Source organism: Suricata suricatta, chromosome 3, assembly GCF_006229205.1.
Source record: "Suricata suricatta isolate VVHF042 chromosome 3, meerkat_22Aug2017_6uvM2_HiC, whole genome shotgun sequence".
Lineage (NCBI taxonomy): Eukaryota > Metazoa > Chordata > Mammalia > Carnivora > Herpestidae > Suricata > Suricata suricatta.
This window is the reverse complement of record NC_043702.1, coordinates 123,112,535-123,136,211: the sequence shown is the minus strand read 5'-3', so window position 1 is coordinate 123,136,211 and position 23,677 is coordinate 123,112,535. Positions and strand designations below refer to the sequence as shown.

At 41.9% G+C, this 23,677-nt stretch overlaps 1 protein-coding gene and 1 pseudogene across 1 annotated transcript; one reads left to right on the top strand and one right to left on the bottom strand.

Moving 5' to 3' along the window:
- Nucleotides 1–1,957: 1,957 nt before the first annotated feature.
- Nucleotides 1,958–2,117, bottom strand: LOC115288730 (annotated as a pseudogene).
- Nucleotides 2,118–6,058: 3,941 nt separating this feature from the next.
- On the top strand, nucleotides 6,059–23,427 carry TADA1 (transcriptional adaptor 1). The gene is made up of 8 exons (XM_029935073.1): nucleotides 6,059–6,246; nucleotides 11,307–11,398; nucleotides 11,689–11,754; nucleotides 15,590–15,687; nucleotides 17,114–17,323; nucleotides 19,030–19,181; nucleotides 21,379–21,541; nucleotides 22,211–23,427. The coding sequence occupies exons 1-8, from the start codon at nucleotides 6,173–6,175 to the stop codon at nucleotides 22,361–22,363; spliced, it is 1,008 nt and encodes a 335-aa protein (XP_029790933.1). The 5' UTR covers nucleotides 6,059–6,172; the 3' UTR covers nucleotides 22,364–23,427.
- Nucleotides 23,428–23,677: the final 250 nt, after the last annotated feature.

The following is a 23,677-nucleotide window of genomic DNA, read 5'->3' as shown; positions in this document are numbered from 1 at the left end:
CCTGCTGAGCCACAGAAAGGCTCTCTGATTGTCCTGATTCTAAATCTTCTTTTAGTGTTTTAAAATACTTATATTTTTTACTCATACTCCCCTAACTGGATAAATTGTTATAGGATATTTTAAAAATAAATTTTAGGGGCACCTCAGTCAGTTAAGCGTCCGGTTTCGGCTCAGGTCATGATCTCACGGTTTGTGGGCTAGAGCCCCACATCGGGCTCTGTGCTGACAGCTAGCTCAGAGCCTGGAGCCTGCTTCTGATTCTGTATCTCCCTCTCTCTCTGACCCTCCCCCGCTCACTCTGTCTCTCTCTGTCTCTCAAAAATAAATAAAAAAAAACAAAAAAAAATTAAAAATAGATTTTAAAAACTAGACTAGCTAATGTTTGTAGAATTCTTTACATTTAAAAGTTTTTTATGTTTATTTATTTTGAGAGAGAGAGAGAATGAGTGGGGAGGGGAAGAGAGAGACCGAGGGAGAGAGAGAATCCCAAGAAGGCTCTGCATCATCAGCACAGATGTGGAGCTCAGTCTCACGAACCTTGAGATCATGACCTGAGCCACAAAATCAAGAGTCAGATGCTTAACCGACTAAGTCACCCTTGTGCTCCTACATTTTATAATGTGTATTGTACAGTTGTCTCTTAATTATTATCCATCTATATTATAGATCATGCTTCTTTCTTCTATCCCTTCAATTCTGAGACTAACTTCAGCAAAAATGCTTTGATCAAGTACAATCATGATAGTATCAAAACACATGTAAAAACAGCATTTACTTTTCAGTATTCTTGGGGTTGCCTGGGTGTCTTTCATTTATTAGAATCCCCAGGTTCTAAAATCTTCCGTTTCTCAGAGACCTACAGTTTTAATCTCCTAGAGCTTCCAAGAATGGACATGGGAACTGTTGTCAACTTCCTGTAGTACTGTTTTGCCCTGAACATTTGTACCCCTCCCCCCAAATTCATATGTGAAAGCCTAACTCCCAGTGTGATTGTGTTATCTAAGGAGATAATTAAGGTTAAGTGAAGTTATAAGGGTAGGGCCCTAATCCAATAGGATTAGTGTCCTTACAAGCAGAGACACCAGAGATGCGTGTCGGCGCGCATGCACACACACACTTACACACAGGAAAGGCCATGTGAAGATACAGAAAGGTGATGGCCACCTACAAGTCAGGAACAGCCCTCACAAGAAACCAAATTTGCTGGAACCTTAATGACTTCTAACTTCCAGAACTGTGAGGAAATAAGTTTCTGTTGTTTAAACCACCTGGTCTGTGATACTTTGTTGTAGCAGCCTGAGCAAACTAAGTACCTATAAAGCTTCAGAGGGTTTTAAGCTGGGACCCAAGGATAGAACTGTGTTCCAATAAAACTGTTTAAAATGTAACCCTCTATGTAGTTTATGCATTTAGAAAGATTGTTCGGAGAAGGGCTGCAAAGGCTTCATCAGACTGCCAACGAAGTCCATGGCATAAAAAAAGATTACGAGCCTCTTCACCTCCTCCTTCTGGCAGACATAAAATAAATATGTGTGGTGTCAGGGTGGCCTGCCTCTGTTTTCAGCCGTAAATTTAACCAGGATCGAATATAATCTAGTCTATAACCTTTTTTTTTTTTTTCCTAAGTAGTCTTCATGCCCAGCAGTGAGCCCAATGCAGGGCTTTAACTTACAACCCTGAGAGCAAGACCTGAACTGAAATCGAGAATTGGACACTTAATCAACTGAGACCCCCAGGTGCCCCACTAGTCTATAACCTTAATATATTATATATATATGTATATATATGCACACACACATATATACACACACACACATATATATACACACACACACATATATATACACACACACATATATATTTGGAAGAATACTATATAGAATTTTCTAAAATATTTTATTCTGACAGACATATATGTTGAGTGTGAGCCACTATGTGCCATTGTGTATGACTGTACATACATGCATATACCACATAGTAAGTATTACATATTATAGTGAATGTTATAATGGTAAATTCAACAGGGCAACTAAAAATATTATCAGTAATATTTTAATTAGCAATAATCGCGCCTCGGATAAACCTCATTGGCTACAATACTGCCACTGCGCAAAGCTCACACCGGAACTGTAAGAGTCCTTCCAGTAAAGCAGAGCCACAGCTCTGAAATGGAAGAGCTCACACATTTGCTGGCAGTGCTCTGGGAAGAAGGCTAATGAGCCAGTGTTAATGAGTGGAGTAAGAAAGTCAGTCAACAAGTATTTCTTCTGAGGTAGGCACCAGCCAGTGTAAAGAAGGAGTCAGTGGTATATAAATAGGTCTAAAATTTCTAAATACGGTACCCGGGAGGAAGAAGAACAATAAGAACATAATCTCCAGAGCTGAGACATCTCACAACTCCATCAATATAAAATCCTATTGCCAAAAATCCAGTGCTTTTGAAAGAATTGAGCAAGCAGAGGCCAAGCTTTCATAGATGCCTCCATAAAACTGGTATGAGGGACACCTGGGTGGCTCAGTCGGTTGAGCATCCAAATTCAGCTCAGGTCATGACAGTCTGTGAGTTCGAGCCCCAGCTCAGATGCTATGTCTCCTCTCTCTGCCCCTCCCCTGCTCATGCTCTGTCTCTCAAACATAAAAAAAAATTTTTACTTAAAAATTAAATTAAATTTAAAAATAAATTTGGTATAAAAATAATTTTTGTGGGTTTTTCTTTGTATTATATTTGTATACATGATATTTATATGAACATATATTTATGACTTATATAATTACATGTTGAAAGAAGTTACATAAAAATAGGCAATATATAAATAATTCTATCAACCTTTAACTGCTCATCTGAGTGAAATGGAAAGAAGATATGGACAATGGAAATAATGGAAATTCTTATTTTCTATTTTCTGTTCCCAATATCCTATTGAGTTGACTTTACTAGCTGCTCTAAAACTAGCCTGCTGTTGGGGGAGAGAAACTTGCTATGGGATAGTCCAAAAAATAGATTTTAAAAAATGGCTTAAACTAATGTTTGTAGAATTCTTTACAGTTTATGAACTACTTTCACTTACATTCTCTGAAGCTTCTTAATAGTTATCTGCATGTAGTATGCATTGTGTAACTGCTGCTGTCACTAAAAGAAGATTTAGAATTAGGTTCTTTAAAGTAAACCACCAAATTACAAGGGGCTTTCATCTTTATTTCTATTAAGTACATTGGTCAGATTTCTGTATATGTTATATTGTCTAACACTACAGTTTAAATGGACATTTAACAGAATAATTATACTGAAATTGATGCTAATAGATGTATATAGTGATGAGAGAGAAAGGAATATTTCATTGAACAAGATGCATACAGTTATGGGTGTTAACAAGTACAGATGTAAAGAGATAAAAGCCATATTTTTCTTAGGGGATAGGGAGCAACAGAGATGAGAAACAGGGACTGTTCCTGGAAGATATACCTAAACATTTCATTGTGCTCTTTTCTAGTGCTGTTGAATTGGCCCTTTGACAGGTACTTATATAGGTTTGAGTCTGTTTGCAAAAAATGTAGGTAGCCACCCACAGTTGTCAAAACTAGCAAAGGGAGAGATATGTGTAAAGGGACTGAGTGAAATGGTTTGTTATAGAAAGTCAAGGGGGCGCCTGGGTGGCTCAGTCAGTAAAGCATCCGACTTTGGCTCAGGTCATAAACTCGCAGTTTGTGGGTTTGAGCCCCATGTCAGGCTCTGTGCTGACAGCTCAGAGCCTGGAGCCTGCTTCGGATTCGGTCTCCCTCTCGCTCTCTGCCCCTCCCCCAATCGCACTCTCTCAAAAATGAAAAAATGTTAAAAAAAAAAACAAGTCAAGTAGCTGGAATGCAAAGTGCATTCTCAGAGATAGTGGGGGCAGACCAGGATTGCGTAGGTTGGACAGATAGGCAGAATCCAGGTCGTAAGGAAATGTGAAAGCCAGGTGAGGGAGTTCAATACTCAGTGGTATGCGCTCAAACTGCAATTCGTGACTGAGGTCAACTTTCTGTGACCTTCTCAAGGAGAAATCAAAAATAGGAAGAACCAGAAAACGGGTTGAGCAGAGGCACGCAAGCAGTATTTTTAAATAATCAGACACGATAGAAACATATATTAAGATGACTTAAGGGTCTTTCTCACATCTGTGTGGAAATCAGTAAACTTTCATTTTTAGAACTACATCAAAGCATACCTTGTGATGCACAAGTATTTGAACTGCTTGCAAGCACATATACGTGTTTCCCCGGTATACATGATACACACCAAGCTTCTAAGCCGTTCTTCTGGGCAACTGGGAAGAAGGTTTCCTGGGCTATAATCCTCAGTTAACACCATGAATAAAGCATTTACTAACCTAATTTGAGGTTTGCTTTCTACTCAGTCTACAGTGGGGAGTCAAGAAACAAGTGGCAGTGGATAACTACTTTTTAAAAAGTTAAAATGTCTCTGTAGTTTATTTAATGACACAGTAAGACTTGACCTGCCACGTTCATCTTTGTAAACCCAGAATACCAAAGGGTTCCAGGTACAGAATAGTATTTGCTGAACAAATGAATATGCTTGAAGGGGCCTCCGTAGAGTAATCACGCAAGATTTAAAAGCGATTAGGATTATTTTCAATCTTAGCAAGGCAATTTGACAATACACACCAAGACTTATAAATATCCCTACCATTTAAACCTAAGTCTATTTGTGGGACTCTATTCTAAAGTCGTAACCCTGGGGCGCCTGGGTGGCTCAGTCGGTTAAGCCTCCAACTTCGGCTCAGGTCAGATCTCACGTTCGGGGTTGGAGCCCCGCATCAGGCTCTGTGCTGACAGCCAGCTCAGAGCCTGGAGCCTGCTTCCGGTTCTGTGTCTCCTTCTCTCTCTGCCCCTCCCCCTCTCATGCTCTGTCTCTCTCTGTATCAAAAATAAATAAAAACATTAAAAAAAAAAAGGATCTATTAAAGCAGTAACCCTAAATGAAGAAAAGCTTTATGCATAAAGTTTATTACAACATGGCTTTTAATAGAGAAAACAATGGCAACAGTCAGGCTAACAGGTAACAAGTTATTGTGTACATTCTATTTGTAGAGTGTTTAATAAGCTGTCATTAAAAAATTATGATTATAAAGACACTATAATACCAGAGGATAATATTTATATAGTTATAAGTTTAACCCCACCTCCCCACTAAGATGCACAGTTGAAGACAGACCATGATTATAAATTATGGGGAGTGTGGCTGGTGGGGGAGAAATCTCTATCAGTTAAGTTTGTCTGGAAGAGGTAAACACTTTTGCTTTCTTTTTTCTCTATCCTCTATTTATTTTCCTTATTTTTCACAATTACTTCATTTACTCAACAAATATTGAGTATGTGCCAGGTACTGCTCTAGGAACTGGGGAAAATAGCACCGAATAAACCACAAATCCTGTCCACGTGGAACTTACATTTTAGCAGGAAGAGGCGGAGAATTAACAAGAACAATCTATTAAGTGGCATATTAATTGATTAGTACTTGGCAAGAAACAAGGCGAAGAAAGAGAACAAAACTGATAGTGCATTTACTTTTTGACCCGCGGAGGAAGAAACTCATCCAGGTGGAAGGAAAAAGGGCCGAATTCAGAAATTGCCCAGTGGCACCTGGGTGACTCAGTGGGTTAAGCATCTGACTTAGGCTCAGGTCTTCAGCTCTGTGCTGACAGCCGAGAGCCTGGAGCCTGCTTTGGATCCTGTGTCTCCCTCTCTCTCTGCCCCACCCCTGCCTGCTCTCTGTCTCTGTCTCTCAAAAATGAATAAACGCCAAAAAAATTTTTTTTTAAATTACCCAGCGGTAAACAAACCGAAGGTACAGGCAGATGCAACATCCCAGGAGGTGCCGCAGCGGGGCCCTCAGGCCCAGTGTTGAAGTTGGGCGGGGAGAGCCAAAGCAGACGATCACGTGACCCGAGGGGGCGGGAGGAGGAGAACTGCGAAAACAGTGAATTTGCCTCCTCACTTTCTCTTCAGAAAGGCGGGCGGAGCCGAAAACCAAACAAACTTCTTCTGTGCGATTGGAGGCGGGACAGACGGGGGCGGACTGCGCTTTCAGCGCCAAAGCTCTCACCGAATTGGTTTTTCGGTTGTGGGACACTGTGGCAGAGCAGTCTGCGGTCGGGCTGAGACGTGGGGAGTAATGGCGACCTTTGTGAGCGAGCTGGAGGCGGCCAAGAAGAACTTGAGCGAGGCCCTAGGGGACAACGTGAAACAGTAAGAGCTGTGCTGCCGCAGCTTCCGGGTTGCCGCGCCGGTCCTCCTCTAGTTTCGGACTGCCGGCCCACCCTGGAGGCGCCTCCAGCCGCTCCGAGGCCTGTGCTGCCTCGCGTCGCGGGCGGCGGGGCCTGGGTTTCTCGGGCCGGCGCCGGGTGTGGGACCTGGACTCGCTCAGCTGGAGGGACCGGACTCCCCGGCTTCCTTGGGACTCGGGCGGGCGCTTTCTCCCGGGACTCTCTGCTCTGGGTGGGGCGGGAGAGGCGCGTTCCATGCCCAAGGACCTACTGAACCGTTGCAGGCCCCCTCTCAGAGTTCGGGACGCGTGAGGCCTGCCCCGGGCGGGGTGGCCCGGAGCCCGACGCTCCCCAGCTGGAGTGGGCACCGCGCGCGGCGACCCGACCTGGAGGGCTTCCTGGAGGCGGAAGTTTATTGAGGTCGGGTGATGCGTAGACTCTGCGTTTAAGAGCATTGAGAGCAGTTTCGGAAGGCGAATAGACCCTCTGTTAAAATAAGACACTGAACATTACTGCAGTTATAATGATGAGCGCGGTAGTGACATTAAGTGAACATGTCTTAAGCACTCTAAATGTACTATTTCATCTAATCCTCATAACAGAGATGTGAGGTAGGTACCATAATTATTCCCATTTGATAGATGAGAAGACTGAGATCTAGAGAGGCTATGTAACTCCTCAACAGTCAGTACCCCTGATTCCTGGCTCTAATACTCTATAAGGAGTTCCAAAGGGACATGCGCCCAGCCAGACCTAGGTTAGAGCAGGGGACCGAGTAAACAGGTCAGATGCTGAATGGCGGGATGCAAAATCATAATTCAGCCAAGGCCGAAGCCAGGTAATTTCTGAAATACAAGAACGAGTTGGAAAATTTCAGAACATTAATCATTATTATAATTTTATTTTCCAAAAATATAAGTAGCAAATTTTAAGTGTTTAAAATTATAATGCCTGTGTTGTTGTTGCTAGATGGTTTTTGTGATATTCCACACATTGCTTACTCCGTAGATGCTCACTTAAAAATCATGTTGCTGGAAGAGCAAGGTATTTGGGGGACACTATCTTCTCATCTTTTTCTTTATATTCCTTATTATGACTAGATTGAAGTTACTTGGATGTCATACATGATTTTTGGAGTTTTTCCTTGTGAAATTTTGGGGTGGTGGAGTTGACATTCTGCTTTTTATCCTAGCAAGTATATGCAGAATTCCCATGTAAGACTTCTTGAAACACTCATGTCCTAAACAGAAAAACTAAAAACAAAATATAGTACTTAAAGTTTATTTTATGGACATGAATGAATCAAAGTTTTACAAATGTTAGAATTAAAATTATTGTTTTTGCATAATTACTTAATTTTTTGTGAACATTAATTGACTCCCAAAGATAAAATGTTCTCTCTAAAATTACGTTTTTTTTAAATTTTGCAATGTTTATTTATTTTTGAGAGAGAGAGAGAGTGAACAGGGGAGGGGCAGAGAGAGGGGGAAGGGGAGACATAGAATTGGAAGCAGGCTCCAGACTGAACCCTCAGCACAGAGCCTCCTGTGGGGCTCAGACTCTGGAACCATGAGATCATGACCTGAGCCAAAGTCGGACGCTTAACTGACTGAGCCACCCAGACCCCCTCACCTAAAGTTATGTTTTAAGAGTCATGTTTACTGTCGGTCAGGTTTTCTAGCTTATTAATTGAAAATTATGATTTTAATAGGTAAAATTAAGGTTTTTCACTATTCGTTAATTAGTACAGTTTGTTACTTTTATAATTCTGACTGCTAAAATTTACATTTTTAAGCACAGTTGACTTTTGCTCCGTTACATACAGGATGCTTACAAATACCTGAAAGTGTTTCCATCCTACAGTAAATCTGAAAGACCTGGCTTGTGTGAATAATTTACTGATGAGGTGTGATAATGACCTCTATGATCCCACACTTAGCACACAGGTTTGCCAGAAATTTGAAGTCAGTATCCGCTTTGGTCTTTAAAGGCCAGTGCTGGCTCTCAGATGTTGGTGAAATACAGATGGTAAAGCTAAATTTGAGGCCTCTGTAGTGTGAAGCTCCGCTAACGATGTAATCAGAATATGCTTTTGTGCCATGAGTAGTTAGTGGTGCAGTGTTGTTTTGCATTTGTTTTTCCATTCTTTCATTATCTTTTTCTCCTGCTCCTTAAAAAGTGCCTCTTGGTTTAATACTCTGTAATGTTGCTCTCCAGTAACTTCTCGTATTTCTTCCATGAGCAGTTTGCTTTGGTTTGTCTATAACCTGACCAATTAAACGTGGTCCGTGGTGGTAGGTAAAACAGAGAAAGTGTATAAGGACCCCAGATAAGAGTTGTGTTCAATTTATCTAGGGTCCAAATGGCTTTATGTTAAGGTGCATGCCCACAACAGCTTCCAGAAGGACATGGCCTTTGCTAGCTAACTTACTTTGTATAATACCCAAGAGAGTGTCCTGTTTAAATGGGTGTGAAGCTTTTTGGTGACTTGATCATGTGTTTTTTAGTTTTCTGCAGATATGTCCAGTGCTTGCTAGTCTGACCACTTAAACTTGCCACCTGTCATCCTCACCTTCATAGAGGTTAACTAACTTTGTTTTCGTTACTCTTGAGGAACACAGTCATTTGTCCATGGATATACGGCAAGTTAACACAGGCACCAGGATTGGGGAGCAGGTCTTTCAACTCTTGGAAGGGGTACTGGCTCTTTGGGCTGGAAAGTCTGCCGTTCGAGGAGATAGGTAGCATCGTGTTGGCAGAACTTCCTGTTAGAGCCTTGTTTGACTTCTGGAATAAGTTCACACTCAAAATATGGATGTATTTAAATCCTTGTAAAATAGTGGCACAGGGCTTTTAAATAACGAAGCTGTCCCGTGTTACTCTCCTCTTTTGCTGGATAGAATGGGACGGGAAATACTTTTATCCTGTGGCCTTTTATCTCATTTCATAATAGTTCCTGTCCTTAAAGGGAAAAAAAAGCATTTAAGTATCCATTGTTGGGAATTTATTATTGACTAATGAATGTATGAATACCAGGTGAAAAGTCATGCCAAGCTCTAGAACTAAACATATTTTGCTGTTGAGTGAAATGGGTCTTGGGCAACTTTGACCCCATTAAATCTGTAGGTTTTCTCCTGGGAGAAAAGATGCCCGTGAACCCAAAACTTTGCATGCAGTTCTCTGCAGACACAGCCAGTTGCATACAGAAATACATACTAGGATGACTTGAAGCCGATCTGTACGCAGGAGAAGGTCTGAGTGGGTATAATAAGGCAGTGAGAGCATTAGACCATCTCCTTTAGAAACCTTTTTTTTTTCCTCTGTCAGGAACCCAAATTAGCATTAGAAAGTAGCTAAGTGTGAATTGAAAGTGATTGTAAGACATGTACTGAGTAATTTTTAATTGTCTCATGAACAAAGAACAGCTTCCTTAAGCACTGAACCAAGGGCTGTGAATGTGGAAAGTCATATTTTACTCCTATTTCTAACATTGTTGTTAAGGTATAAAGAATCAAATCATTATTTTTTTTTTCCTGCCAGTTAACTAGTGATTTTTATGATTAGTGGTTGGTTTTCACTGTAAAAACCACTAAGTTTCTCATATCCACAGTGTTTTCACTGTGGTGAGGTAGTTTAGAAACTCCTGTCAGCCAGTTAGATTAAAACTTGAGTTCATCTGAGAGGAAGAAGCTTACCAGGATCAGTATTAATGACCACTTCCCAACCCATAAAACATATACCTTTTTAAATATAAATGTCTTTTTTTATTGGGGTATGATTGACATATAACGGTTTCAGGTATGCAGCAGTTACTCAATACATGTATATATTGCAAAATAATCATCACAGCAAGTTTAGTTAACATCTGTCACGATATATAAAACTTATTATGAGAACCTTTTTTCTTATCAGACCTTTAAAAAAATTTTTTTTAATGTTTTATTTATTTTTGAGAGAGAGACAGCGTGAGCAGAGAAGGGTCAGAGAGAGAGGGAGACACAGGATCCGAAGACAGGCTCCAGGCTCTGAGCTAGCTGTCAGCACAGAGCCCGATGTGGGGCTCAAACCCATGAACCGTGAGATCATGACCTGAGCCAAAGTCGGATGCTCAACCGACTGAGCCACCCAGGCGCCCCTCTTATGAGAACTTCTAAGATGTACTCTTAGCAACTTTCAAAGATACCATACGGTATTATTAACTGTAGTTGATAATTAGAAAATTAGTGTATTTGAAATTAATATTTAAAAGGTAATATGTTTAATAATAATACTTCTAACATATAAATATTAAATGTAAGATTCTAGAGGATAGGTCTTTTGGAAAGGCAACAGCAAGGAAGGAAAGGTACAGCTGTGGTTTTGGCTAATTGACTTGTGAGTCCGATTATGTGATAACCCGTCAGTCCCTTTTGGGGAAAAGCTTTTCTTCTTTTTGGTTCTGTTGGTATTCTTTTTTTTTTTTTCCTTTTCTCTTATTAAGTAGGCTCCACACCCAACATGGGCCTTGAACTCATGGCCCTGAGATCCAGAGTCACAGGCTCTACCGACTGAGCCAGGCAGCCTCTGTCAGTACTCTGATTCGTAGGTATATTAGTTTTCAAGGTAACAGATGGGGTAGATTAAACAATAGAAATTCATTTTCTCATAGTTCTGGATGCTGGAAGTCCAAGATCAAGGAAGTGTGACAACACCCTTCAGCGGGGTTGTTTGTTCCGAGGCCTCTCCCTTTGGCTTGTAGATGGCTACTGTCTGGTGGGTGTGAGTGCGCGCCCGCTGCAGTCCTAATCTCTTCTTGCTAGGGCGCACCCATCACGTTGGTTTAGGGCCCACCCTGAAGAGGTCATTTTTAATTTAATCACCTCTTTAATGTCCTGGGTGCTGGGGCTCTAGGCCTTCAACACATAAATTTGGGGGGAGATTTATAACTCTGCCCATACACTAGGGAATGCCAGATTTCCTTCCCTGGGTTCTGGAGCAGGTATGGTGAACTTGGGAAAGAAGCCAAAAAAAAAAAAGTTCTTAATACTGCTTCTGCCTCTGCAGATACTGGGCTAACTTAAAGTTGTGGTTCAAGCAGAAGATCAGCAAAGAAGAGTTTGACCTTGAAGCTCATAGACTTCTCACGCAGGATAATGGTAAAATAATTATCTGGGGAGTCATTTTACTGTTTTGAAGTTTTCCCAGATTTGTGATAAATTGGAGATAAATAATTGCCATAATAAATTGCAATAAATTTTGCACTAAGTCTTGTCACTTAAAAAAATAAAATGGAGTTTTTAATGGTGTGTAAGATTATTTTAATGATATGGATATTTAAAATAAAGTGTAAAGAATGGCAGGGTGGGGGACATCCAGATATCAAATAATGGTTTCCTTACGCTCTAAATATTTTGTATTTGACTTGTGACAATCTTCCCTTTTTCAGTCCATTCCCACAATGATTTCCTCCTGGCTATCCTTACGCGTTGTCAGATTTTGGTGTCTACACCAGGTAAGGGAGCGGAAGCCTTTCAGGGGTGTCAGTCATCAGCCAGCGGAGCACTGGGCGTTGGCTGCCATTAACAGCCACATCGGTTGTTTGCAAATGAAATGTTCTTTGAACTGCTCATAAGAAAAATTTATTACGCGGTGTAGATTGTTTTGTGGAACCTCTGTAAAGCAAGTGATTTCTCTGTGCTTATGTTGACTGTTGGCCTTTACTGTCCACTCGGCTTGATTTTAGATTACTTAGATGACCGACAAGTGAGGAACAGGGTGGGCAGTCAGGATGAAAAAACTTGAGGGCAGCTGGTATTAGACGAGGGTTTCCAGAAATCTAGAGAAGGTGAGTAGGGTTAGGTGGGTGGTGAGAACCTGGACTTTCAGTTGTATTTGCAAGTAAGATACGAGCACCTGGAAGGTTAGAGCTTCGGCATGGTGGGGAGGGGGGTAGAAGCTCAGTCTGTCACTTCAGCCCAAATAGGTACAGATAGAAACCATTACCCCTAACCCCAAATTGTTTGGTGTTTAAATGGTACAGGTCACTTCTTTCACTCATCTTACTTTAATCAAGTAGTCAAAAATAAACGATTAAATACATTAGAAATTTACCTCACAATGAAACTGATTAAAAGCCCTTCTTTCCATTCTTCTTTCCTTCCTCCCTACCTTTCTTTCCTTTCCTTTCCTTCCCCTTCTTTTCTTTTCTTTTCTTTTCTTTCCATCCCTCCCTCCCTCCCTCCCTCCCTTCCTTCCTCTCTCCTCCCCTCCCCTTCCCTTTCCTTCCTCCTTTCCTTTCTTTCCTTTCCTTTCCCTTCATTTAAATTCAAGTTAGTTAACATACAGTGTATCCTTGGCTTCAGCAATAGAACCCTATGATTCATCTCTTAACATGTGACACCCAGTGCTCATCCCAAAAAGGACCCTCCTTAATGCCCATCACCCACCTAATCCAGCCCCATACCCCTCCAGCAAACCTCAATTTGTTCTCTGTATTACAAATGTATTTTCTCTGTATTTATGGTTTGCCTCCCTCTCTGTTTTTATCTTGTTTTCCCTCTCCTTCCCCTATGTTCATCTGTTGTAAAAACCCATTTTTATATAGAAAATAGCTCGTACTTTCTATCACTCCTCTTCGCCAGCCTCTACTGTGTGATAAAGAATTCAGACACAATCTCCTAAAGCCCAAGTCCTCCACACTCAAAGAAGTTGTCATGGTGTAGTGGGGTTCGTAGGCACCGCTTCCCTTACCCCACGTTGCCCCTAACTGCATTGTCACACGTGCACACGTGTCAGATTTCTGATGTTCTGTTTTCTTTAGATAGAACTGGACTTCAGCTAGTGAGATGGTAAAGAGGATCCACTTTTTGAATATAATTTAATTTGATCAGAACAGCCAACATTGTGAGGACTAGATCTTGCTTTTCACATAGCTATAGTCTAAAGTGCCATGTGTGCAAAGGTTAGTGGGGTGATGGTAGTAAAAACCCGGATGAGGTCAGAAGACTTAGGTTCAAGTTTAGATTTTGCCACTAGCTTAGGTAGTGTAGCTAATTATTGGGTGTTCTTAGCTTTCACGTTTTTAAAATATAGTAATATCTGGCCTGCAGATACATATAAAAAAGCAGATGAAAGAACATGTAAAAAAGTGCTCTTGAAAGTAAAAAATGCCAAACCAACATGAAGTGGCATTAGTAAATGTAAGTGGCTGAGTTTCACTAAATAAAGCACTTGATATTCATGAATGTTTGTTATTGGCTATTTTTAAATAAATGAAATCTTTGGAATTTGAGAGATCATTTCTCTATCAAACACCCAAAATATATTTCCTCGATTGAAATTAGTAGTTGCTCGCAACAAAGTGATGATTTCTATTAAACATAAAATATAGAAATGTAGTTCTTTGTCCTTACAGTACTTGGGGGTGGATTTTCTGTTTTCCTAAACTAGGTGGGGAAGCTGATTTTTAATATTACTGATTGAGTACGGTGCAGCAGACGCTTGCGTTCTTTTTAATCCTCACAGCAACTCTTCAGGGTCGGTACTAGCCTCTTTATAGATTGGCAAACAAACTGCAGAGAGGAGAAAACAAAATGAAAGAAAATCATCACTTACCCGAGACTTTATCCAGCTAGTAAGTGGAAGAAACCTGCCTGGAAGACTGTCCTTGTGGCCAGTCAGGCCCGAGTCACCATGCTTCGCGTCCGTGCCTGGAGCATGTGGCCACCCATTGGTGGCGTCACCTAGCATCCGCAAAGATTGGCTTACCTCATCAGTCAGACCTGGGTGTACCAAAGACATTTAAAGCGGTGGAGAGGAAGAGCTTGACTTCCCTAACAGGGCGTTTTGTCTTGTTTTGTTGTAATTCCAGTGTAGTTAACATACAGTGTTTCATTTCAAGGGTACAGTATAGTGATTCAGGCATTCTCTACATTACTCATCATCATGATAAGTGTCCAAACAGCTCTTTTTTAACTGATGACCTTGGAGTATTTTTTTTTCAAAGCTTTAAAAACGCATTCTTCAAAAAAGCTGACAGGCTTTCTGCCCAATGCATTCTTTAGTTCAGCAATTTTTATATCTCCTCTTTTATGGACACATGTCTTTTTCAGACTTCTCTGAAGATACCAGTTAGAAATTATTTGAAGTCCTTCCGTGTTGCCTGAATTATTTAATCTAGGACCTCTATTTTCTGTTTATTATCTGGGTCCTTCTTATTATGTTGCAGATTATCATCAGATGTCTGGTGATTCGTATTTAAGAACGAAGGGTACAGTGGGTGAGGACTTTGTTTTAGAGTGAGCGGGGCAGGTGGCCAGCGAAACGGGGGTTCCTGAAATGCCAGCATGCAGAGAGCTGTGCTTCAGGGTGTCAACATGCGTATCAGCCACCTTAGTAAATTCCAGAAGTTGTGTTCACAGTTTAACTAGAGGAGAGGCCTCCCTTCTCTGGTCCTCCACACCCCCCACCGTCATCCCCCTGCTGTTGTAAGTAACGCACTGTGTATGGGAGAGAGCAGGGCTAGCTCCGGGGCCTGTGAACTGCCCGTGAACTCAGAAGGGCCCCACATTTGGCTTAGTGCTTGACTGTGGTTGCCTTTAAACTCTAAATGTTTGAATAAGAGGCCCTGCATTTTTGTTTTATGCTGACCCCACTGGTAGTGGTGAGGGGGAAGGGGTTTGTGTAGATGAATTTTGAATGTAGACCTATTAATCTTGTTTTTAGCTTTACTGACCCCTCCCCGGTTTCCACTGTCCTCACCTTCTCCAAATCCAGATTCTTTGTGGATTTCTGCTATGCAGGTTAACTTGTTTTTGCCTCATTTGCCTGGCCTGGGTTGTGGCTTCTGTGTGTCTGCTTGTAAATGAGCACCTTTCTAGCCCATTGTTGAAATTTGTTGACATCTCATCTTGTTTCAATTTCCTTTTTATCTCTGTTGTGGATGTGTGCTGTTTACTTCCTGCTGTTACCTTTTTTAGCAGGGTCTTGGAAGAGAGGGGAGATACATTCATGTGCTCAGTTCACCAACTTGAACTAGAAAATTCTGTCCTACTTTGGTAATACTACTCATAATGCTACTAATAAAGCAAACAAAACACCTGACAAAGATTAATTTAAAATATGAAAAACAAACTTGTCTTCCTAAAGGAATAATTTGTTACAGCTAGAAAAAATATGATTTGAGAGAATTCATAATTTTTTGGAGAAATAGAGAAAATCTGAATTTTAGCATTTATTATTTCCATTACTTGAGCATTCCGTACTTTTTTAGCCCAAAATGAAACCAAATTTCACAGTTGACAACTGTCCCTGTTTTCTCTTATGGTTATTATTTTTCTGTCTCACAGAGGGTGCTGGATCCTTACCCTGGACTGGGGGTTCTGCAGCTAAACCTGGAAAACCAAAGGGAAAGAAAAAACTTTCTTCTGTTCGTCAGAAATTTGATGTAGGTGGTTCTTCAGTAGATCTTGGTAACGACTGACTTAAGAGCTGGTGTGATGGAACTAGCTTTCATTTTCAAATACATCTTAAAATCCTGATAGGAGAGTTGCAAAAAAGGAGGGCATAATTTGGGGAAGAAAGGTGTTACTGTATTTGAAGTTGACAAGAGTTTCAAAGACTGTGAGTCCCAGGTGTTTGAATTTTTATAATTCTAGTTCATTAGTGCATAAATACTCTGTTTTCATTAGTACATAATGATTTTTTAGTGCCTCAGAAAGTATGCCTGTATCATTTCTCCCTTTTAAGTCTTTTTCTGGAGTGTTTCTTGCATTGAAGACTTTTGTTCCACGGGTCCAGGAGGCCTGGAGGCCTCTGGCGGGATCCTGGCGAGGCCCAGCTAGGCCCGGAGCCTTTTGGGATCAGCAGAGAAAGTCAGAAAGGAAGGCATTTGGCTATAAAATTTGCAAACCTTTTAGAATAAATTGCTTTTTCCTTTTGTAGTTGCTTTTACAGGTTTGACTAGGTGTTGATAGCTTTATTGATTAACATCAACAAACATTTATTTCTACCTTGCTCTGTGTTTTCTAGCAATGCTATTCAATACGAAGGGCATCAGTATCTCCAGAGAGGCATACCTTGGTTGAAAAAGGGATATTTGATATAAAATACAGTTTTATACATGGACAGTGGAAAAAACAATGTTTCTTTCGTAATACAAACCTCAAACAGGGACAAGCCATTTTTGCTGTTGAATCTTAGATGTCGGACTTCAGCAGGAGCTACGAGGGGCGCATCTCCCAGTGATGGTGGGGAACACAGACGGGCTCTCGGAGCCCCCACCGGAGGAGGCAGAGGTCTTAAGAGTGGAAGAAGTTTGAGAAAAACGACTTGAGTAATTAGAATGACTATGTCACAGCAAGATTCTGTGTTGAGAAGAAGATGATAACGAAATAGTTACACTCTCTGGCATTCTCCGGGAATATCTGTTCTTAGGTCTGTTATGTTGGTTAGCTAGGCTTTTTAGAGCTTAAATGAAGTATTTCTATATACTTCTTCCTTCAGAACCTACGTACTTACAGGTGTACTAAAAATGCTCTGAGTTGTTTGAAAACGGTTTTAGATCTTTTCCTTTCCCCTCATTGTTATTTTTAGCACAGAGCCATATATCTCTGATCACCGTGGGATTGATTGAATAGAATAAATAGCTGCGCATACTGCCGTTCACCCTTCAATTCACGTCTTCATATTACTGTGTAATGGGTGTGAACCTAATTGTTTGTGCCTGAGTAACTTTTTTTTTTTAACCCCTGTAATAGTGTTTTGATGGCATTCATTTGTGGGATCTCAAGCCCAAGACATTGGTTACTTTTGTTTGTGTCTCACTGCGCACCACTCTAGTGAATAATTTTGAGGAGTTTTCTTACCCATAGCATAGATTCCAGCCTCAAAATCCCCTGTCGGGAGCCCAGCAGTTTGTGGCAAAGGATCCGCAAGATGACGATGACTTGAAACTCTGTTCCCACACGATGACGCTTCCCACACGGGGCCAGCTCGAAGGGAGGATGATCGTGACCGCGTACGAGCACGGGCTGGACAACGTCACCGAGGAGGCCGTCTCCGCTGTCGTCTGCGCGGTGGAGGTCGGTGTGCGGCTGCGGAGACAGTTTCATGGGTTGCATATAGTGAGCAGTGTGTGTTGCTGAGAGTTGGTACTGCAAGAGAAGAACTAAAATATCACCCATCTCAGAACTGTCATCATTGAAATTGTTTTCTCTTTTCCCTCCTTTTTCTTTTTCTTTCTTTCTTTCTTCTTCTCTTCTCTCCTCTTCTCCTCCCCTCCCCTCCCCTCCCCTCTCCTTTCTCTTCTTTTTAAAGTAGGCTTCATGCCCAGCGTGGAGCCCAATGCAGGGCTTGAACTCATGACCCTGAGATCAAGACCTAAGCTGAGATCAAGAGTCAGACCCATAATTGACTGAATCACCCAGGCGCCCCAAAATTGTTTCCTTTGGAGGGAAAACACCTCATTGTCCGTGCAGTTGCCTTCAGTTAGCAGACTAAGCTTTTCAGAAAGGCCACTTCTGGCATAACACTTCTGCTTGATTTGGTGTTTAATTTGTTAACAAAGGAACAGTTTTTCAGGAATGAAAGGGAGATTGAGAATCCTGACGATGAAAATCACTTTTTTGCTGTGTCCCAGCATTTAAAGAGCAGTAGGCTTGCTGTCTAAACAGTGGGATTCTTGTCTCGGCCCACTCACTTATCCATTCACTTTATTCATTTAGCTGTTTGCCAGAATACACATTGGATTCTATAGCACAGATATGTCAGGTGATCCTGGGTAGTTCTTCCAGTACTTGGGGCCTCCATTTCCTCACCTGTACCTCAAAGATGATAATCGCTGTCTTGTGAAGTTATAAGCATCTAGTGAATTCTGTGTGTGGAAATTACATATTGTATCCTGAAGTCCTGGATCGGAGATTATCTTATTGTAGAGTTGAAACATCTGGCCAGATCCTGCCTCCCCTGTTACCAACGGGAGACTGGGACCAGCTCTTTTTATTTTCACAGACACCTTCTGTCCCTCTCTGTGTACTCAGCTCTCTCTCAGAGAGAGATAGCACATACCTAATACTTGATTTATTTCCTATATATCTGTTGTGTATGTGGCTTTTGAGAGAGCCATCATTCTTTTATGGCAGGATTCTAGTAGATTGGACATTTTGGCCAATAAATCTTAGATCTTGAAACTTTTGTCTTATTTAAAAAAAATTTTTTTAACGTTTACTTATTTTTGAGAGAGAACGAGTTAGGGAGGGGCAGAGAAAGAGGGAGACACAGAATCGGAAGTAGGTTCCAGGCTCTGAGCTGTCAGCACAGAGCACGATGCAGGGCTCGAACTCAAGAACTGTGAGATCATAACCTGAGCCAAAATCAGAGGCTCAGCCACCCAGGTGCCCCACTTTTGTCTTATTTTAAACCAGGTTTCAAGGTAAACTTTAAAAAAGTTTATGTATTTATTATGTACTTTTATTTAAAACCATCCTAAAATCCTTTTTCGAGAGAGGAGTCAAATTAGAAATATAAATACCTTCAATAAATTTCATGTAGAACAAGCACTTATTAAATAGAACTAAATAAAAATAGCACATCTCCCTCTTTCCTATACCTTCCTACCTCGGTGTGGTTCTGTGGCCTTCTGGCGAACTTTCATTTGGTTCCACCACGTGCTAGCCTGTCTCCTGTCTCCACCCACTGAAGGCTGAGAAACATTTTTTGATCAATGGAAGTTTTATGATTTGCTTTTAAATAGGAGTTCATGTTATTTTTCTTTTCTTTGTTTTTACAGAATCACCTTAAAGATATATTGACATCAGTTGTGTCCAGAAGGAAAGCTTATCGGTTACGTGATGGTCATTTTAAATATGCCTTTGGGAGTAACGTAACCCCACAGCCATACCTGAAGAATAGCGTAGTGGCCTACAACAACCTAATAGAAAGGTATACAACGTTTCTTGGGATTTTGCATCCATCTTGCCTAGTTGGTACACTGCCGTTCTGTGTTAGACCGCTGTTACATAATTGTGTTTCTGTAAACCTAAGGTACCTTTGAGAGCAGTGCGGTTTTACTTTGAGTTGCATCCTTGCATGGTAACCAGTGAATCAGTTTGGTACCATTTCTCAGAAGTGAGGGCGCAGTTGGGCTGCCACACGTGGTTCTGCGAGTGCCCCCCGCTTTCTCAGGTGGAGCGGGGCGGTTCCCTGCGGCCAAGTGTTCTGGCGGCCCCTAAGGGGCAGCGCCCGCCTGGTGGTGGGAGTGCACCTGCTTCCAGTTAGAAGCGTGGCCTGCGGTTGTTGGCTCAGGGTTGGGTATCTTGAGGGTGGGAGGAGGGGTGGATGGTGTTTCTCCAGGTCCTTGGCTGGCTTCTGAAGCTCTGCCTTGAGACAGTGGCCTGTGTCCGTGTCATCAGGTTGTCCTGGGCGTACTTGTGTGCAGGCCTGGTCTCCGCCCCAGTCTCCATCCGTATTCCACGGAGGCTCCGGGACTTCTGTCCTCGTCCTCGTCCTCGCTTTAGGAGATGACCTGGATTACCTTTCTTTTCTTCCATGTATTGTCTATTTTCCGCCCTCTACCATACTTTCTTCTTTCCCTGCAAACAGTTTAGTCCAAATGTTAGCCTTTGGAAGAGAAAAGGCAATGGTGTAGTCTTCTTTGTGGTAACTGAAGTGACTGGCTTTCTTTGAGCGCTGGTTATCTACTTGGTTAGGGAGGGGACAGGGAGGGACAGGTTCAGAGAGAAAAGCGTGGCTGTGGCCGAGAAGGCTGGCGGGAGTGATGAAGAGGAAGAACTAGCGAGAAGGGAAGGGAGGAGGTGCGTAGGAAAGCACGGAGGGTGGGAGAACTGAGGAGAGAGGTGGACAGGCCAAGGGTGTTGACACCACACGAGAAGGGGTTGTACCAGTCCTGCGTCGCGGCTGAAGACCTTGAGGTGGCTCACAGGCCCATTTTGAAGAGCACCGTCTTTTTTTTTTTTTAAAGTTTGTTTATTTTGAGAGAGAAAGGGAGAGCATGAGCAGGGAGGGGAAGAAAGAGAGAGGGAGGAAGAGAGGGAGAGAGACAGAATCCCAAGCAGGCTCCACACTGACAGCACAGAACCTGATGCAGGGGCTCGAACTCAACAATGGTGAGATCTTGACCTGAGCTGAAGCCAAGAACCACCCAGGTGCCCCAAAGAGCACCATCTTAAATTAGGTTCACTATTTATAGTTAGATTGTCACATGTGAAGATTTCCTTTCTCAGTCTCATTCAGGCGTATCTGTGTGGGAGTATTTGTTCTCATTTGTAAGTCATTCTTTTCTAGGAAAAAACCAAACTGAAAAAGTGGGGGGCTCCTTTCAGTGGGTGAATGCCGGGAGCAGCATCTCTGACCCTGCCGGGCCTCTGAGCTTGCCCCCGCGCCACTGGCCAGCCCCTGAGGGCGCCTGCCTGCCTGTCACTGCCCAACAGGGCCGCCTGTGTCTGGTGCCCACCCCAGGGTCATACCTGCCCCTGCTTTGTCTGAGCTGCCTCCTCCCTGCTGTTTTACTTTCGGGCTCTTCTTCGGAACGTACAGGTCATCTCCTTCTGTACTGGGACACAAAAATTATGCCTGACTTCCCCACTGATATTAGATCTGGGTCCTGTTTTGGGAAATTGACAAAATTTGGATTTTCTCCTTCCTCTATTTTTGCCTGTTGCTTATTCTGTGCTGTGTCTTCTTGCATGTTATTTTTCAATCCTGTTGTCTCCAGGTACATTATCTTCCTCTCCCAAGTCGGTTTTTCAGTTTCATTCTTTAATTAAGGCGTATTCCCCCCCCCCCACCCCCGACTAGAAGCATTTTAAGGGCAGGAACAATTTTGGCTCAGTATTCTGAGCTTAATAAATATTTCATCATTGTGGAGAGAGGAGTGTAAATTTAGTCATTCTACATTTTGTTTCCAGCCTGACAGATGAGCTGCCTTTAAAAATTAAAATTACAGGCTACTCATGTATATACTAGCTAAAAAATAATTTCTAGTTGGGTTATTAATTATTTTTAAGATATTTTTTATAAGATGTATTAAAGCCCACTCATTTTATTCGATTGTCTCCAATTGCTGGTTGTTAGTTATTCCTTAGTTATTGAGACTGTTTTGAAAATCCTTTGTTTTCAGCCCTCCAGCCTTTTCTGCTCCTTGTGCCGGTCATAACCCGGCGTCTCACCCGCCCCCTGATGACGCCGAGCAGCAGGCTGCACTCCTGCTGGCATGCTCTGGGGACACTCTGCCTGCATCTTTGCCTCCAGTCAACATGTATGACCTTTTTGAAGCTTTACAGGTAAAACTCTTGGCTCTGTAAGGTTTACCTGAATTTATGGATAGGTTCAGAGTTTAAGTTTGCAAAGATATTTGGTAGTTTTTCTTTTTGGCTTTTTGGTTTTCAGTTACTGTTTGTGATCTTTTAAAGTTTATTTATTTATTTTGAGAGAGAAAGAGACAGACAGAGATGTGGTGCATACGAGCAAGTGGGAGAATGGTGGAGAGAGAGAAAATCCCAAGCAGGCTCTGAGCTGTCAGCACAGAGCCCAACGTGGGGCTCAAACCCATAGAACTGTGAGGTCAGGACCTGAGCCGAAATCAAGAGTCAGACACTTAACTGACTGAGCCCCCCAGGCGCCCCTATTGTTTGTTATTAAAGCCATTAGTACTGCCCTCATTTTTCAAATCCGGGGCCCAGGCCTCCTTCCTAAGTACCTCTCCTTGCCCTCACTTCCCCAGTGGGGGAAAGAAAAAGGAAAAAAATCCACTTGTTCCCTCTCCTGTTTCAGAAGCTTGTTATTTCTTTGTTTTCTCATTACCTAGTTTGAGCTTCATTCAGCTCTGGCTTACAGCTTATAGATTTGTGAGTGTTTTGTTGATACAAACCTTACTTTTTAATTTCATATGTTGGAAAACTAAATGGACTGAAGTGTAATTGGTCTGAGACATGCTAATATTTTAATCACAGGTACACAGGGAAGTCATTCCTACACATACTGTATATGCTCTCAACATCGAAAGGATCATCATGAAACTCTGGCATCCAAATCACGAGGAGCTGCAGCAAGACAAAGTCCACCGCCAGCGCCTAGCAGCCAAGGAGGGGCTTTTGCTCTCCTGAAATTAGGGTCATTTGAGGGGATGGGGCCCTCAGCAAATTCATTGGTTTTTGAGAATTGAATGTTTTTTGGGTCCGCATTTCAAGACTGAAGTGTGTAGTGTAAATATAACCTTTCCTATGGAAATGTGGCACTGAGTACATTTTGTGTTGCTACTGGGAAGCCAGTGACACAAATCTGACTTTGATAATGACCCATATCTCTGTACGTATGTATGTGTTCCCAGTTATGGGAGTGAGCACTGATAAAATTCTGTGCCTGGAATGATGTTTTTAGGCATCTGAGGCTTAGTATCCTATGGTCTGCATGCGAGGTAGATGACATCCTAGAACAAAGAGGCTATTACAACAGTCCCCATGGTCAGCGGGACGTCTCTGTGTGCAGCGACAGCCTGTACTCTGTATCTGGCAAGCCTAAAGTTTCTGCCTTTCTCCTGAAGAATGTGCTCTTGCATTTTGGTTGAAATAACCTACCCAGTGTTAAAAATCAGACACCTCCTTTAGTGACCGGTTTAATTTTTAACAGATTCAGGTAGCTCCCTAAAAATTCATCACAACTCCCTAGAACATAGGGCTTAGACATGCTGTGCTATTAAAGAAAATAATGTCCTTTCTTTGCATTAAAAACCAAAATAAAAACTCTGGAATATAATTAACCTTGTCAAGTGTCTTCTCAGAACTTATGTTTCTTTTCTAGTTAATGCACCCAAAGACTTTTATTGCTGGGTTCACCTGTTGGTTATTTCTATAGACTATATTGTGAGAAGCCCATGTAAACATACTGGATTTACATATAGAAATTCCCTAATTCCTAGAAACTGTCTGTTCCTGTCCTTTCAGATGATAAAGTGAACATAATTCACATCTGGCAGTGTTACTAAAGTTTGGTTTTCTGGAGGTGATGCTTCTTGCTGAAGAGAAGAGCTTAGGTGACTGTATTTAGAATGCACAGCTGGGTTGTGTAGGCCTAAGTAATATATGTACAGATACGTATACACGGTTCAATATTTGGATCTATTTGATTTTGTACTTTAAATGTGACAAATAAACCTTTTGGGAGAAAACTTTCCTTTTCTGTGTTTATTAAACGTACAAGGAATACTGCCTCCCACAGAAGTATGAAAAGCCCTGCTTTGGGAGATCTTAGCAGACATTTAGAGGAATGTACTAGATGAGAAAGATTAAAAACCAGGTCCCAACTTAGGTATGTCATTGCTTTCCTGTTTTTTTCCCCCCCAAGTTTATTTATGTTGAGAGAGAGGAGGGGCAGAGAGAGAATCCTAAGCAGGCTCTGTACTGTCAGCACAGAGCCTGACA

Coding starts and splice junctions, on each gene's coding strand:
- TADA1 (XM_029935073.1), top strand. CDS start 6,173: ATGGCGACCTTTGTGAGCGAGCTGGAGGCGGCCAAGAAGAACTTGAGC. Junction 15,688..17,113: donor CTGTTCGTCAGAAATTTGAT/GTAGGTGGTTCT, acceptor TCTTACCCATAG/CATAGATTCCAGCCTCAAAA. Junction 21,542..22,210: donor ACCTTTTTGAAGCTTTACAG/GTAAAACTCTTG, acceptor TTTTAATCACAG/GTACACAGGGAAGTCATTCC.